Raw genomic sequence first — 16628 nt, 5'->3', positions numbered from 1 at the left:
AAAACATACATTTCTGGTCAACCCCAAAGATCTAATTTCCCTTTGTGATCGATAAAGTATTTTTGAATTTGAAATGTATTTTGAATCCTCAGTATAGGTTAAAAATACAATTTATGCTGTAGGTGGGAGCACAACATATGAACATAAATTTCACATCTGAACAGATCATCTGAGTGAACACCCAGATATCTATTAGAACCTTGGAGAGTCTAGTTTTCAGGGTTGTCTGTAATTTTCTTGACTTCATGTATAATCCTTTTTTGCGTCATTGTCTCAAGAAATAAAACATACCTGAAGTGTTGCTTTGACTCATACATGTTTGAGAAGTCCTTGAATCTCCCATGGCAGCCGTTCGGCTTGCCTAAACTCAACTACTCTTATAATGCGCTGCTTATTTACCCAAAGTCTCGCTATGGAGCTGGAATCTTCAGCCAAACTTCTTTCCCTTTCAGCTCCTTCAGACTAACAACAGCAGCAATTGACAAAGCCTAGAGGTTGTTCTTCAGCAACCTCTAGGCTAGTGATTGAATTTCATATTGGCTACAAAGTTTTGCTTTTCACACCTATTCTCAGTTGTCCTTTTAATTTGCACATACACACACCTTCCTCTTCTCTCATGCCTTCAGCTTCAGTTCCTCTTAATGTCCTTGTGCACCATTTGGTTAAGCTAGAGCTTGTGGACACTCTGACCAATTCAGTTCTTAGTTTGTCATCCACTTTTTGGGGATTTTGTTTGGTTTTACTAAGTGACTTTTACTGTTTTGAAAAGCACTCAGTGTCTCTCAACGAGAGGCGTGTTAATGACTGTAATCTCCTTGTTGTAGGACATGTGTAAATATACGTATTTAGTGATTTCATTAATTTTGTCATTTGAACTGAAACATCTGAGAGCCTTCCCTGTGGACTTACAAGCACTTCTATCATTAAAGCACATTAAGGGGATTTGGGGATTTTCAAATTTCCCTCTTTATGTCACTCTTCATTTTCACTGACAGGATGAAGCGAGGTCTTCTCCTCCACCTTTCAGGGCTGCACCTGTCCAGGCCCAGAATATTCAAACCAGAGACAAAGAGCTCAGTCAGCGGCCTGCAGCCCGGCTGCTGCAGCCCAGTTCCAGTGTACCCCTTCCTGGTCCCACTCGCCTGCTTCAAGAATGCTTCCACAAGTCACTAAAGTCCTTCCCTACGTCCCAGCAGCCCTTCTCAACATCTGCCCAGCATACATGTGCTGCTACAAAACATCATACATCTCTCAGTACACTCCAACATACCTGCCAGAGCACCCCTCACCTCTCTGGCTCAGAACAATACACCCATTCACACTTCACTCAGCATACTGGCCACTTCAACCGGCTCACTTCAGGACACCAAACATGTCCGGGCTTCCTGCACCATCGGGACTGCTCCATATTTGTTCAACCAGAGGCAGCAGTAAAACTTTCTTCGCGGTCAAGCTCATATGAAAAGTCATCTGTTTTTTCAAAGTCTGCCTCCTCCTCTAAAGAAGCATCTCCAATGCCATCACCTCATCCATCACCGCGTCCTTCGCCGTGTCCTTCCCCATGTCCCTCTCACATGATACCTGCCTCTCTATCATGTAGTCCAGACCGGCCATGCTCACCTGCCCTCACCCACAAAATCATTGTTACAGACATGAACCGGCTGTCTGCAGACTCCAGACAACAGCAAAGAGGTATGTCACCAGTGTTAGGATGAGTGCATTTGCTCAACTCAATTCAGTCTATTTATATAATAGCAGGTAACAATAAATGTTGTTTTGAACGAGTAAATAACCAAATCAAAATGCATAAAGATAGATTTAAATTTGATTAAAAATATCTTGGTTCTATCATAGTTATAACATAATGCTGTCAAACTTTGCATTATTTAGCAGTCAGTTTTTAATGGTAAATAGTCTTCTATCTAGAGAATCTTAGATGATTGTATTTAGTGGTTAACTTTGCAGCAGTCCCTCATACAGAGTAAGCATGTTGTTGTGCTTCCAGCAATGAAGGACTGAAGGACTAAATACAAGCTGGTATGATAAACGGATTTGACAATGTTGGTTAACTCTAGTCCCAGTAGCAGGAGGAGTTTTAAGAAGGAAACTCTGTGATGTCTTGGAAGTGCCTGCAACTGCAGTCAGTTTGGAATGAAAAAGACATATATGTGCTGTTTCACGGATTCAGTACCTATACTAAATGAATAAAATTGATCCTGGTTTGTTCAGTTTCTACAGAAGAAACCTTGAAACTATGCAGATTCCCCAAGATTTCAGAATAAAAGCTGATGCTCATTCCAGACCTGAGAGACACAGCTTCACCGAGTCATGTCAGCTGAAAGCTGCTGAAACCAGAAGACTCCCCAACTTTCCACAGTTGAGCTATGTTAGCCATGCACAGCTCCTGCTCAACAAATGCTCCATTTGTTCATAGGCCCTGAGCTGAGAAGGAGATTCTTGGCACAGCTGTGATCACTGCCAGCCTCTAACAGGAAACAAGCCCCTGATCCAGTGCTCCAGCTGTTCTAGTACCGCAGGTGAAGCTGCAGCTCTCTGATGCTATTTATCATTGTTGAAACCTCCAGGCTAGCCTGATCACAACCCCTCTGTAAGTTGGTTACAAATCAGAGCTAAGAATACGCCTGTACAGTTCCCCAACCAGCGCTGCAGCTCTACTGTGGAACTAAGCCACCCACCTTCTCACATGTCCTGGCTGCTCCTGACACAGACATCACCAGTTTAATCTTTCAAGTGTAACTAACCACCCTCTGAAAGCATAGCCCTGCCCCTAGCAGATTTGAAAAAGTGGACAGAGACAACAGACATGGCCGACTGTGTGATGAGCAGAGGAAGTGAGTGGGACTGTGATCAGGACGAAAGAAGCACTGTTGTCAACTTATCCACATTGTGGTTATTTATAGCGATTTTCCGGACTCCTTTAGTGACATTTTTTCAAAACAGCTAGTGATAAATTTAGTCACGCTTTTTCTGTGTTGTTGGAGAAAACACTTTGCAGTCTGTAGCCTGTCTGTCCTAAGCAAGCAGTGAGAGTAGCCACTAGCTGCCAGTGGTTTGTCCTGCTCCCTCAGCTTTCCAGCCAGTCTCACAGAGTCATCTGTTTAACACCATACCTTCACCAATTCCACTCCGAGTTGACATTGCTTTGTAAAGCTGAGTAATGCTATCAATCAGTGCTTGCCAGTCACCATGGCAACACTTGCTACTCCAACTCCTGACTCACCACCAGGCAGGTGAGATGGAAAGAGAGGGAGTGCTGTGCTTTTATGCCCAAAGTGATGAAGTCGTACCAAGCTGTGCTGTTGCAACCAATGGGAAAATTGGGAAAATTAAGAACCATTTGACCATAGACTTCTTGACTGTGAGACAGCTGTAGGCAAAATAATGTCAAACTGAAAGAATTTCACAAAACGGTTGAAATCTGCACAGAAACATAAAGACAGAACTCCAACTGACATATTTAGACAGCAAAAACAAGTTGATTTGAGGGTGAGATTCATTTTAAGTTCCTCTTGCCATCTGAATTCTGTTCACTCTGTGGTATCGAGGCAGTAATAATAGCTTAGGATTGTCATGATTGATGATGGTTGATTAATGGAGGACCCAAATGCAGAACAAAGGAGAAGTGAAGTAGATGATGAAGAAGTATTTAGTGAAAAAACTACTTTACGACCAACACTAGCAGTCGGTGGGTGAAGCGTCTTGCCCAGGATCACAAACGACGAGGGCAGGCAGACCAGAATATTTAGCAATAGCTACGCATGGTTAGCATAAGCCACCTTGGAAATATGGGACATTGTCTTACCTCTGGTTTGCACCAGTGGCACATGACTGGCAGGCGGCCAAACTCAGTGAAAGTCCATCTTACAGCAGAGATGAAGAGGCTGGCAGCCAGCGTTGATTGCCGGTGGCAATCCTGGGGAACCTATAATTCCAAGGTTTCTTCTGCAGAATTCTACATAAACCAAAAGTGATGCAAAGAGAACGACTCCTGTGTTTTAATCCCCCCATGAGCAGAGTTTCTTTGATGAAACTTCTTTTCTTTTTGTTGAGTAGGTTAATAAAGATTATTTTTTAAACAATGTTATTCAAGCCTCTTGTATTCATGGCTAGAGGTTCAACACAACAATCTGCATGTATTGATGCTGGATTTTCTTCATTTGTTGCCATGGAAGTCTTTGGAAAACTTATTGATCTACATGGCTGAGCCAACATTTTTGGTATTTTGAGTGTGTAATTAAACATGTGGTCCAAGCATAGAATGTGTTGGTACTCAATAACTAACTGTGTGTGATCCGCTTTAACATATACATCATCAGTACTTGGCCACACTGTTAATTAACTGATAAAGTTAAATAACTGCTGCTTTAATCAGTTGCATTTAGAAAGGTATTGACTTTAAAAATTGGCTAAATTAAACTGCCAAATTGTCAAACCATGAAATTATTTGCTAGTTTAAAGTTTATGATTTAGATCATAGAAATGAGACTGAAAAAAAACTGTGGTGCATAACATGAAAGACCAATCCAGTCCAGACATACTCTATGTAAAACAGTGAAAAACCACAGGACCATTATACTTAAAATGCAGTGTTGATCTTCATGAGAGCCAAGGTTTCAATACTGCAGTTTCATTTGATTTCTAAATTAGACATGCTTTTTTTCTGTTATTGATGTGACAGAGTTGAGAGAAAAAGCTACAGCTTGAACATTCTCACTGAACCGAGAAAGAAAAACCTTATTTGAACATCTGTAGACATTGACATTTTTTGATAATACAAGTTCATAAAAGGTGTACTATCTGATCCTTCCTCCTCCAGGTGCCCTGTCTCAGTTGTCAGACAGTGGTCAGACTCTGAGTGAAGACAGCGGTGTAGATATAGGAGAGACCGGCGGTCTAACTAAGGATGGCAGCCCAAGACCAACCAAGAATAAGCAGGGCCATCTGGAACTCCAAGGGGCCCACACGCATCCTACAGGGGCCACAAGACAAGTAAGGCTGTCATCAATCAAGTTTATTTGTATAGCATATTTCAGCAAGTAGGCAGTTAAAAATACTTCACATCATAAAAATACAAAAAATACAAAGTTATAGAGCACAAACAATTGTCAAGTGGCTTTGCTTTGTTACACATCAAAAGTTGATTAATGTTTCATTTATAATGTTTGAAAAGCAACTCTAAACAGGTGGAGTTTTTAGCCTTGATTTAAAATAACTCAGTGTTTCAGCTGTTTTACAAAAGTTTGTCCTCAATTTGTGGTGCTTAGAAGCTGAATGCTGTTTCTTCATGTTTGGTTCTGGTTGTGGAGATGCAGAGCAGAACCGAGGTAGAAGAGTAGATTTAATAAAATATTTCTGCTGTGTTAACTGTGAAATAATGTTTTGGGATAGTAGCTGTTTGGCTAAGTGAGTCAATGGATAAAGTACTTTCAAAGATAACAGCGAAATAATCAGACAGTGTGACATCAGTTACAGAGACATTGGAATTATTCAGACCCTTACTGATAACCAGGTCCAGTGTGTGTCCTTGAGTGTGTTGCTTGTTTAAACATGCTGAACTAGACCAAAATTATCGAGTATACCACACAGCTTTTATGCCTCTTTGTCTTCGGGTTTGTCAACATGAATGTTGAAATCTCCCACAATTATTAAACAGTCATAATCAGTGCATATAAGAGAGAAAAGTTCATTAAAGTAAATAAAGAAATTTCCCACATATTTTGGGGTTTTGTGTAGAGTTAGTGTCAGGGTTCGTTTATTACCTTTTACCTCAATTCCTTGATATTTAAGAGTCAAAATGCCCTAAAAAGACATTCTTACAGTTTAGCAAATCCTGATATGTTGTAGCAACCCCTCCTCCTCTGTTACATTTTCTATTCTCACTTAAAAACTTGTAATTACGGGGCGCTGATTCAGTTAATACAGGTGATTCAGTATTGTCATCCAACCATGTTACTGTCAGGAACAAATAGATTTGCACAAGTAAAGAAAAGGATATTAGATCAATATTTCTTAAATCATACTTCAGTCAGATGCTATTAGTTTAGTTTTATTACAGGAAATGATCTAACTGTCTGTGTATTCTGCTTATTATAAGGGAAGTGTGAGGGGAAAATAATGCAGAAAAATCTCATCACACAAACCATTTTAGAAATCAAAGGAAAGGAAATAATAATAATAATAATAATAATAATAATAATAATAATAATAATAATAATAATAATAATAATAATAATAATAATAATAATAATGGAAAAGGCAGAAGACTTTGGCAAAAGAAGACATTTAGAGAATGTGATTTGTAAAATTTTACTATCACTAACATTTAACTAACTTCAAATCAAAATTCAGTAGAGAACATGTGAATTTGCAGCATTCTCCAACTGAAAGAAAACCTAAATGTTTACTCAAAAAGCTGATGGATAGAAATGGAAAGTCAGCTCCTCACTGTCACTGGACAACTGATTAGTTCAGACTATTGAAAAACTGTCTTTTTAGGCTGTGGCTCACAGTTATGGAAAAAAGAAAGTTTTTATGAAAGTCCATCTCTTTATTCTACAGCTTGTAGAAGCACCAATACTAGCAGTAGTTGTTAATAATTATCTTCTGCATGAAGGTGATGAATCTGAGGTTTGGTTTTAGACTGCTACTTTCAGCATTTCTGTTTATTGTAAATTTTCTTTTAGTGATCCGGACAGATACTGTCCTCTTTCGTACTGCCGGGGGGGCAGACGCAGGTGCAAAGACAATGTCTGGCACCCAATCCTAAACCTCAGAAATGATTGGACGGTGCTCTGAGGAATCAGAGACAGGTGGTCTTATTTTTGGAACACAAAAATGAGAAGTGATTTTATCCGAGAAACATGCTTTTTGGGAACTCAGGAGAGAAGTCCCCGCAAAACGTGACGAGCCAATTTCTCACTAACGTTGAGAATCATCTGTTCAGGTGACAAAATTTCTGATGAGCTGTCCTGGACTTGATAAGATGAGGCCTTTGATAAAGAGTCTTGGTTCCCAGTAGACGCTGAAGGATTGTTGGGGGGTGTGGAGCCATCCTGGCCTTGATGATGTTCCTAATCCTCAAAGTGTTTCTGTTTTCATGGACCCAGGCTCAACATTAACCCTTTCATGCATAAATTATGATCCTTTGTGTCAGAATTTTTTTTCCATTTTTTAAAAATTTTTTCTTAAGGCATTAAAAAGGTAGGAATTTTTTTTTGTAAAAATATATATATATATTTTTATGTGATCAATTGTAATTTTGTCCAAATACAAAGTTGTTATTTGAAAAATACACCAGTAGTATTGTTCCTTAGGGGTTATCTGATGTCACAATATTTTTTTTACTTGCAAGAGTCGTCTACAGTAGAAGGAGGGACCGGGTCGGTTCTCATGCTTTTTTGTCTGTCGGCCATATTGTATTTAACAAAAATAATTTCTTGCATTTGCAGCTGATGGCCAGTAGTTGATGGTATATTTTATGATGCATTAGTGTCCACTTCAGTGGTCTGTGTGCATTTATAACATAAAAATCCACAGGAAGCACAAGAAAATGGCTTTTAGATAGCTGTCCACTGTAGTGACCACTATGCATGAAAGGGTTAAAATCCAATTTTGCTTTTCTTCATTTTTCTTGTGAAACTCTTTCTATTTACTCAGCATCAAACACATTAATACAGTTTAAGCCTTCATAAACAAAGTCACAAAGATAAAATGCTATGCTGAATTATACAATATCTACTGTATATGTCATAATGATCACGTATCTCTGCCTGTGGACAGTTCATACAAATCTGAAATATTCAAAGTAGGATGAACTGCCTCCACTCATTTGAACACACTACTGGCTCCAGATTTTAAATTTCATCAATAAACATCAGTAGGCAGATGATGTCCCACAGAGCATCTCCTGCTTACCTTTTCTTCACCTTGTTTCCCAGCAGACAAGCTCACCTATTTCAGCACTCAACACTGCCTTAGTCAGAGTGGTGAAAAATTCCAACACGTTGGGCATTGCTATAGAGGGAGGAGCGAATACAAGACAACCTTTGCCTCGCATTGTGACCATTCAGGTAAGACGGCAAAAGTAATTGGTACTGATTAAGAGTTTAAGCCATGATTTTGTCTAGCATATTTTGGTTTAATAAGAGATGAACTAAGTTGGGACAATTTAACAGTACAAAATAATCAACATCTCTCTGCTTCAGTAAGCTTTTCTATTATTAGCTGATATTTACACAATTCAGTGCAGTTTATTAATGCAAATCCATTTGGGACCGGGTGTATGATGGAGGATAAAGGTGTGATAACATCCTATGTCCGAACACCTGGCCCTCCAATACTCTCCCGTCTTCAGTCTAGTTAGACTTTTTTTTCTGTGACTGTGTGGACAACCTGTCTACTTTTTTTATCAGTCTCTCTGATTGTCAGGTCACTAAGGTATTTTATCAAGTAGGACCAAGAAATCTAATCAGATGCCTGAATCATATTTGCTGATTAGAAGCTTCTAGCTACATAGCAGATAATTCTTTACACAGTGATTCAAATTACTTACATTTTCTTCCAGCAAATGTAAATGCTGTGACCTATGCACTGGAAAAGCTTCACTTTTCAATGTGATTTTCAAAAAGCCCATGAAGCTCTGACACATGATACTTGACTTCACTGTCTTCTATGGCCTCATGGACATGATGGAATTGACTTCAGAATACAGACAAACACTAACTCAGAAATGGAGCAAAATTTAAATGTAATCAACTGAAATGGACATTGAGTAATCACTGGAAATGGGTTGAATCAATTTCCAGGACTTTTGGCAATTTTTTTTTTATTTTAAGAATTTTTTTTGGCACTGGTTGATTGTAGTCCAACAGGAGAAGAGAAGGGGGGAAAGACATGCAGCAAGTGAAGTCACAGGAGTCAGACCCGGTCGCATCGAGGTCTGTAGCCTCTGTATCCAGGGCGCCCGCTCTAACCTCTCCACCACCCAACACCCCACTTTTGTCTTTTTTAAGTACTTTGTGACTACGTTGCCTATTTCAAGAAAATATTGGCACCGTAACAGTCATCCACATGTCAGTGTGTCTTACTAATTTGTACTTTCTTTTCTTCCTCCACATTGACAGAAAGGAGGCTCAGCTCATAACTGTGGCCAGCTGAAGGTTGGCCAGGTCATCCTAGAAGTCAACGGAATTTCCCTGAGAGGACAGGAACATGAAGAGATCGCCCGAATCATTGCTGAAGCTTTCAAGACCAAAGAGAGGGACCACATCGACTTCCTGGTGGCTGAGCTAGGGTTCTAGAAAAAAGACAGTCGCTCAGTACACTTTAATTGGAAAAGATGTTGTTATGCACCATTGAGAACTCTCAATTAACACCCTCTATTAAACATCCTCAATTCATTTCAGGGTTATGGATACCACAAAGGTGTGTTGGATTTCTGCTTACAGCTCTCTATAGAAATTTGTACAAGCTAATTATAGAAAAGGATATTAGATTAATATTTAATATTTCATAAATAATAACTTAGTCAAATGTTATTAGTTTAGTTTTATAACAGAAAATATTCTAACTGTGTATGTGTTCTGTTTATTATGTCAGTGAGAGGGAAAAATAATATTAAGGCAGAAAAAAAATCTCATCACAAACCATTTTAAAAATCAAGGGAAAAGAAATAATAATAATGAATGCAATAATGGAGAAGAAAGAAATAGGCAGAAGTGTTGCTACTTCTTAATTTGGCAATACATTTAGAGAATGTGATTTGTAAAATATTACTATCACTAACATTTAATTAACTTCAAATCAAAATTCAGTAGAGAACATGTGAATTTTGAAGATGCAGCATTCTCCAACTAAAAGAAAACTTAAATGTTGACTCAAAAAGCTTATGGATAGAAATGGAAAGTCAGCTCCTCACTGTTACTGGACAACTGATTAGTTCAGACTATTGAAAAACTGTTTTTTAGGCCTCCATTTCCAGTTATAGAAAAACGAAAGTTTTCATGAGTTTTCTTTTATTCTACAGCTTGTAGAAGCACCATTAGCAGCAATAGTTGTTCATAATTATCTTGTGCATGATGTTATTCATTTCTGGTGGTAATTTCTGCCTACGGCGACATCTGGAATCTTTTCTTAATCTAATTTGGTTAACTCAGTGACATCAAGGTGAGCAGATCCTAAGGCTGCAAAACATGCCTTAATCAACTACCTCTAACCTTGAAAGCTAGAATGATACATTGAATTTAGCTTTGAATCAGCATTATGGCCACTTTCCACTCTCATTTGGAGTGACTTGTCATAGATTCACAAGTCTTATGGTTCATCATTAAAGTCTTAAATCCAATTGCCAAATTCATTTTAGACAGGAGGTTTTCTTTTGGCAAACCCTTTGAACGAGTCATATTCAGTCCATCACTTGCCTATATTGCTGCTGTTAACAGTAACATTTAGCATGCTAACTGGGGTCTACAGAGCAGGGGATGTTAGGGAGGAAAAGTTAGGACAATTCCGATGGCCCCTGACTGACAAAGAGCTCTGCCACAAAATAATTTTTTTTTCTATACATTTTTTTTATTTTGGTATTGAAATAGAAAACAATTTGGGGGCCTTGTCAGTAACAAAATTTATATATTTTTTTTAATTCCCAGACCAAAAAACACACATTCATATTTGCACTAACCCCCCCCGGATCAGTATGAAATGATTTGATCCTGCTTTGCACACTCGATGGTGAAGGTGTTCAGCATCAATCAGTAGAAAAGAAAAACGACTGTGGCAGTTACTATGCTGCCAAGAAAATTAATAAAATCAGGTTTTCAAAAAGAGAGAAAAAAAAGTCAAGAGTGTCTATTTGTAACCCAGTTTTTTTCCAACTGAGGTGGGTAGACTATGACATTATCAACCATTTAGCATAGTTAGCTTAGCTACAGACCATCACTTTTCCCCTCAATTTCACTTTTATTACATTCATTAATGAAGGACGGAAAAAATTACCAATCTATTCATATACACTGCTCAAAAAAATAAAGGGAACACTTAAACAGGTGTTTAACACTTAAAGTGTTCCCTTTATTTTTTTGAGCAGTATATTTAACTTGCCCCTGTATCTTTTGTTGTGTTGTTAGTGTTGTTAGAGACACCAAGATAAAACCTTTATTCTGTCCCAGTGAAAAAGGTGAGCAACACTGGGTTCAGTGACAAGCTAGTTAGCATCATTCCAGGGAATCTATGTGGATTTCTCTTGTCTTTCTGCTGTTTTTACAGTTACACAACAAAAACAACATATTTATTACTGGCAGAAATTCAAACAATCTTTATAAAATGATAATATAAGGCAGTCTCCTGTCCATTAGCACACTTAGCAGTGAATGAATGAGTTGATTGACAGCGCTAAGACCCTCCTCCTGGTTCTGATTGGTTGCTTTTGTTCGGAACGTTGCATTACTTTAGCTAGCAATAGTAATTCAGGGAGGAGGTGGAAGAGATTGATCTTTTCACATATTATCTGCCTCTTGGCAAACTGTCACGACATAGTGACAGCTTTAATAAAATTGGAAAAAACATTTTTTATTAAAGTTATATAGTGCTGCTTGAACAAAATGCAACAACATAGCATTTTTTGAGAAGTCTGGATTGCTTTGTGTATATTTTACATGTTGCCTGTTGCTGATGGGTAGAGACCTTTCAGTAAGCTAAAACTACCGTAAAAAAAACTAAGCAACCTATTTGCACACAGTATGCAGACTGTTGCATGTGAAAATTAACTAGAAGTAAATATTTAAGTAGGATCAGTTTTGGACCAAAGAAAGCAAGGCAGTTGTGAGCCTTCAAAATTGTGACGCTTTTGATGGGTCAGATGGAGTCAAGAAAATGTAACAGCAGCTGCGCTGGAGGGGCCTAATTAAATTTTCTGTCATGGGGCCCCCAATCATATCAAGATATCAAGATTCAATGCTCTTGAATCTATGGATATGATAGAAAATGTTAACCTCAATTTTAAAACGGTCATGTCTATACATGCAACCAAATGTCCAAGCAAGTTTAGCAGAGAAGAATATAAATTTGCACAAACAAAAATTACAGTCGGGTTCCCTGTTGGAGTGGGTGAACATCCATGCTTTGCATTGCTTGTTCTGCACACTCTGCAGGTTTGGAGCCCTAAATTACTCAATTCTACAGAAAAGCGATGAAGCCACTCTGTATTTATTTACGTTTTTGCCCACATAAACCCAATCATGCAAAAACAGGGATGCAGTCAAGAGCTTACAGACCTTAATGAGCTGCTGCACCGGCTGATTGACAGGAAACTGATAAGACAGAAGTCAGCTGAAAGAGTGGAAGGGATTCTAAAACTCCAAGAACGTAACTTGAGTTTTGAGTGTCTAAAATTTATATTAAATTTAGATTTGTTATTATTATCTTTTGTAATGCTTGATCTGATTTAAAAATGTAAAGTCATTAATTATGACAATATACATTTTACTAATCTAGAAGTGCTTGCAGGTAAACAAAACTGTTTTGTGTGTCATTTGTAGCTATTCCATATTTTTGCAATAGAATCATTCTTTGAATTAGCAGCTATATTGCTGATTCAAATTACAAAAGTATGTAAAGTTGTACAGGTCTACAAGCCAAAAATATATTGAATTTAAAATAGTACACTAAAAACAATTCACAACAGAAATGTTTTTTAAAAGTTAAATCTAGTAAAAGATTCAGACTTTTTAATGCAGGTGACTTATTTACGTCGCTCGCCACCTGTGGCAAGAATCTAATGACATCCCAGCCAGAATACGTGATATTAGAATATATACTGCTACAGTATATTTTAGGACAAATCTGTTTTTTTTTGTGATTATCTTCTTGAAATGCAGTGATGTAGTCCAGCTACAGTCACATTGAGATGATTACTATAAAACATATATTTTAAAATGTTTTTTTGAGTCAAGGAAGATTCTGATTCATATCTGAAGTGTTGGTTTGATGATGTGCCATTTCAATGAAACATATAAACTACACAGTAATATATACTACATATAGAGACTGCACATAGATTTATAGAAGTGTATTTACAAAAAATAATAAAACTGTTGGATTATTATTTAACATTTCTGTGCCAGTTATTTCATGTTTCTTCAACATCCCACTGGAGGTATTTGATGCAAATGAAAAATTAAAAATCCTCTTATATTTCTTTTAACTGCATCATAACATTTCAGTTAAGGTGCACTAAGTATATAAGTACACAATAAAGTTTCTAATTAGATCTTATATGTTCCATATTGCATAATTGACAGCGTTTTGACAAATTCAAGCCAGATTGTGGTACTTCATTGCTAACAGCAAAGATTGTCACTTCAAGTTATCCACTCTAAATACACCAGGAAATAGTTTGCTTTCAATAGGGATTTCACTCTAACAGAACCTCCTTTTTCCATTCAATGTAAGGCCTGCTTATACTTATTATGCCTTCATGTATACAGGGGTTCAACCAAAGAAAGCTGGTCATGCAGGCCGTTGATGGACTGTGTTAGAATAGTATTGTGTTATGTCCGTGTCCTCATGGAACATGGATGACTGCAGTTTCAGGAAAAGCTGAAAAGGCTGATAAAGTTATTAAATATCTAAAGTGCCAACATAAGTCAGCATTTTGTTATGTCAGTGTTTGTATCAGTATGCCAATTTATGAGGTCCACACAGTCTGCCTGTTGCACTGAAGATCCCAGACGTTCATGCAGACAGCATCCTCCTAGTGACCAGTTGTTAGCTGGACTTAACTTAAAACAGAGCTGTCGTCCATCGTCTTCATCCTCTTCACCACTGCCTTTAACTGTATTACATGCAGAAATTATCAGATGACTCTCTGACTGTGGATGTATCAGGAAGTACAGGAGGGATGTTGCTTTAGCTGACTATAGACTTTGTTTGTGGTTTTTAGTTTGTTTAGTGGTATTTGCATGCTGCTCAGATTTTTTCTGTCACTCTTTCTACCTTATTCATCTGTTTCACGTGCTTTTTATGTGTTGTAGCTGCATACTATATTTTATATTATTTCCTCTTTTTGAAGAGTAATACATAATTCATCATTCATTCAAAATCACCCTGTGCACCCATCTTATGATGGCTACTTCCAGCAAGATAATGCACCATGTCCCACAGCTCAGATCATTTGAAGCTGGTAAAATAACCATGACGATGAGCTCACTGGACTGCAACTGCCACCACAGTCACCAGATCCCAATCCAACAGGAGAATTATGACATGATGCACAGCCAAACATCTCTGCAGCGACTGAATGATGCTATCCTACTAAAATCTCTAGCAATGTTTCTAACCCTTTGCATGATGTGGAAAACTTCAGGAGTTCTGAAGGAAACATTGGGTCACCTTCAGGAATCCAATGTTCCCCACAAGGTGGGATGGACATTCCGTTTTCTTGTCTGTCTGTTCTGGTCTTTTTTAATCACTAATCATTTACTGTTCAATTTTGTTTCTGAAGACCACTGTTCTAGTTTGACAGAAAGGCCAACAAATAGACCATTACAGTGTTGTTTGGATTAGAGAAATGACTATAAAACATTTACTGTCATTCAATTGTACATTTAAAAATGTATACATTGAAAGAAATTTTGTTGCAAGGCTCCCATAATAGATAGATAGATAGATAGATAGATAGATAGATAGATAGATAGATAGATAGATAGATAGATAGATAGATAGATAGATAGATAGATAGATAGATAGATAGATAGATAGATAGATAGATAGATAGATAGATAGATAGATAGATAGATAGATAGATAGATAGATAGATGGATGGATGGATGGATGGATGGATGGATGGATGGATGGATGGATGGATGGATGGATGGATGGATGGATGGATGGATGGATGGATGGATGGATGGATGGATGGATGGATGGATGGATGGATGGATGGATGGATGGACGGACGGACAGACAGATAGATAGATAGATTTTTATTGTCATTGTCACAAGAACAACAAAATTTAAAAAGTGCCATCAGCTAGTGCATATGCTTAAAAATAAAAAATAACTGTCTCCCAATTTACACACAATGTAAGAAATAAATAACAAATAACTGATAAAAAACTAATAAATAAGAATAGCCACATTCTCACATACATCATTTTATGATGATTAATGGTTGTTTTTGATTGCATTTAGTTTTGTTATCGCTATCGGGTAGAAACTGTCTCTGAGACGGTTGGTTCTCGTTCTGATTGCTCTGTATCTTCTGCCTGAAGGCAGCAGTGTAAACAGAGAATGTCCGGGGTGAGAAGTGTCCTTTGTGATGTGTTGTGCTTTTTTTAGACAGCGGTCACTGTGGAAGTCCTCCTAATGTAAATTAGTAATAATAAAAGTATCAATAGGGAGAACAAGCCATGCTGAGGGTAGAAGGGTCTTTGTGATTAGCCGAGCACTGGATCCAAGTTATCCACTCTAAATCAAGCAGATAACTGGACAGGCAGGAAGTGGTGTCAAGGATGGAAGGAAGCTCAGTCTCGATGACGCTCTCAGTTGTCCTCACCACTCTCTCTACACGCTGCCAGTCTGAGGTGTTGCATGCTCCAAACAAGACAGAGATGCTGCTGGTCAGTTTGATCTCTATTATTTCTCTATAGAAAGTAGATGGGAGGGGGAACTAAATGTTTTTTTAGTTAAGAATGTTCAATCGATCAGCTATATTTAGCTGCTTGTAGCAGTTTTTTTTTATTGAGTATTTTCTGCTTCAATTCCTCATCATCCGCCATTAAAAGATGTTTGTTTGGTGTGAGATATGGCGTACTCAACATATTTAGTTTCGCATCAGTGAATCTGTGATCGATCTCATGGTCTGCTGAAGAAATTCGTTGATTCACCTGAATTAATTAAGCCTCCTCCTGATAAAGCTGGGATAAACTGATGGCGTTAGTCAAGCCTGACTTTATCTCTTATCCCGGATTTTATAATCCTACTTTTGTGAAACATCCCTCTGGAAAAACTAAACAGTGTTCAAACTGTTTTCTCTGAACACAGCTCATTTAGTAGAGACAAATTAAAGACCCTGATAAAGACATGGGAATAAAATGTACCAATAAAAAAAAAAGCACTATAGTAATCCTTTGGTGTAAACTTGACACAATAGTGTGCTTATATAAGCCAGCACTTAGTTGTGCAGTGGGCTGCCCAGCAGTGGTGGATGAGGCTGGAAACTACTGGTTTCCATAGCATTGAAATGACTCATAACATCTTCTACTCCCTCTCTTCTTCTGGCCTTGAGCACATTTGTAATGAATCAGCTGCACCACACAGACTGCAAAAGAGGATCTCTGTTGAGATTCAGTTTTTAAGATGTCATTTAAGCATCATTCTGATCTGAGATCACACAGAAAGGTAGAATAATCAGTGACATCTTCTATCCTGTGGCTTCAGTACTGGGACATTCAAAAGCTCCTTCTTCACATATTTATCATGCTGATTAAATCATCCATGCAACTGTAGAAGAAAACAAGTCTATAAATAGTGCTTTTATTAAGCCATAGTTCACATGCCTCAAAGCTCTTGGGATGAAAGAGCCTCATTTGTCAGATGGTTTCAGTGGCTCT

The 16628-nt window shown here is 37.9% G+C and overlaps 1 protein-coding gene across 2 annotated transcripts in view; it reads left to right on the top strand.

Moving 5' to 3' along the window:
* LOC102233680 (whirlin-like) overlaps positions 1–10636 on the top strand; it is a 45651-nt gene extending 35015 nt beyond the window's left edge. The window contains exons 9-12 of one of the 2 annotated variants that reach the window (XM_023341731.1): positions 996–1692; positions 4838–5010; positions 7962–8090; positions 9144–10636. In XM_023341731.1, coding sequence (XP_023197499.1) covers positions 996–1692; positions 4838–5010; positions 7962–8090; positions 9144–9320 — 1176 coding nt within the window. In that variant the 3' untranslated portion in view covers positions 9321–10636. Of the gene's footprint in view, positions 1–995; positions 1693–4837; positions 5011–7958; positions 8091–9143 lie in introns of both variants that reach the window. The other variant, XM_014471859.2, reaches the window with a different exon arrangement.
* Positions 10637–16628: the final 5992 nt, after the last annotated feature.

The sequence above is a fragment of the Xiphophorus maculatus genome, chromosome 11 (genome assembly GCF_002775205.1).
Source record: "Xiphophorus maculatus strain JP 163 A chromosome 11, X_maculatus-5.0-male, whole genome shotgun sequence".
In the NCBI taxonomy this organism is placed as follows: domain Eukaryota; kingdom Metazoa; phylum Chordata; class Actinopteri; order Cyprinodontiformes; family Poeciliidae; genus Xiphophorus; species Xiphophorus maculatus.
The sequence above is the reverse complement of the archived record's forward strand: the minus strand, read 5'-3'. Positions and strand labels throughout refer to the sequence as shown.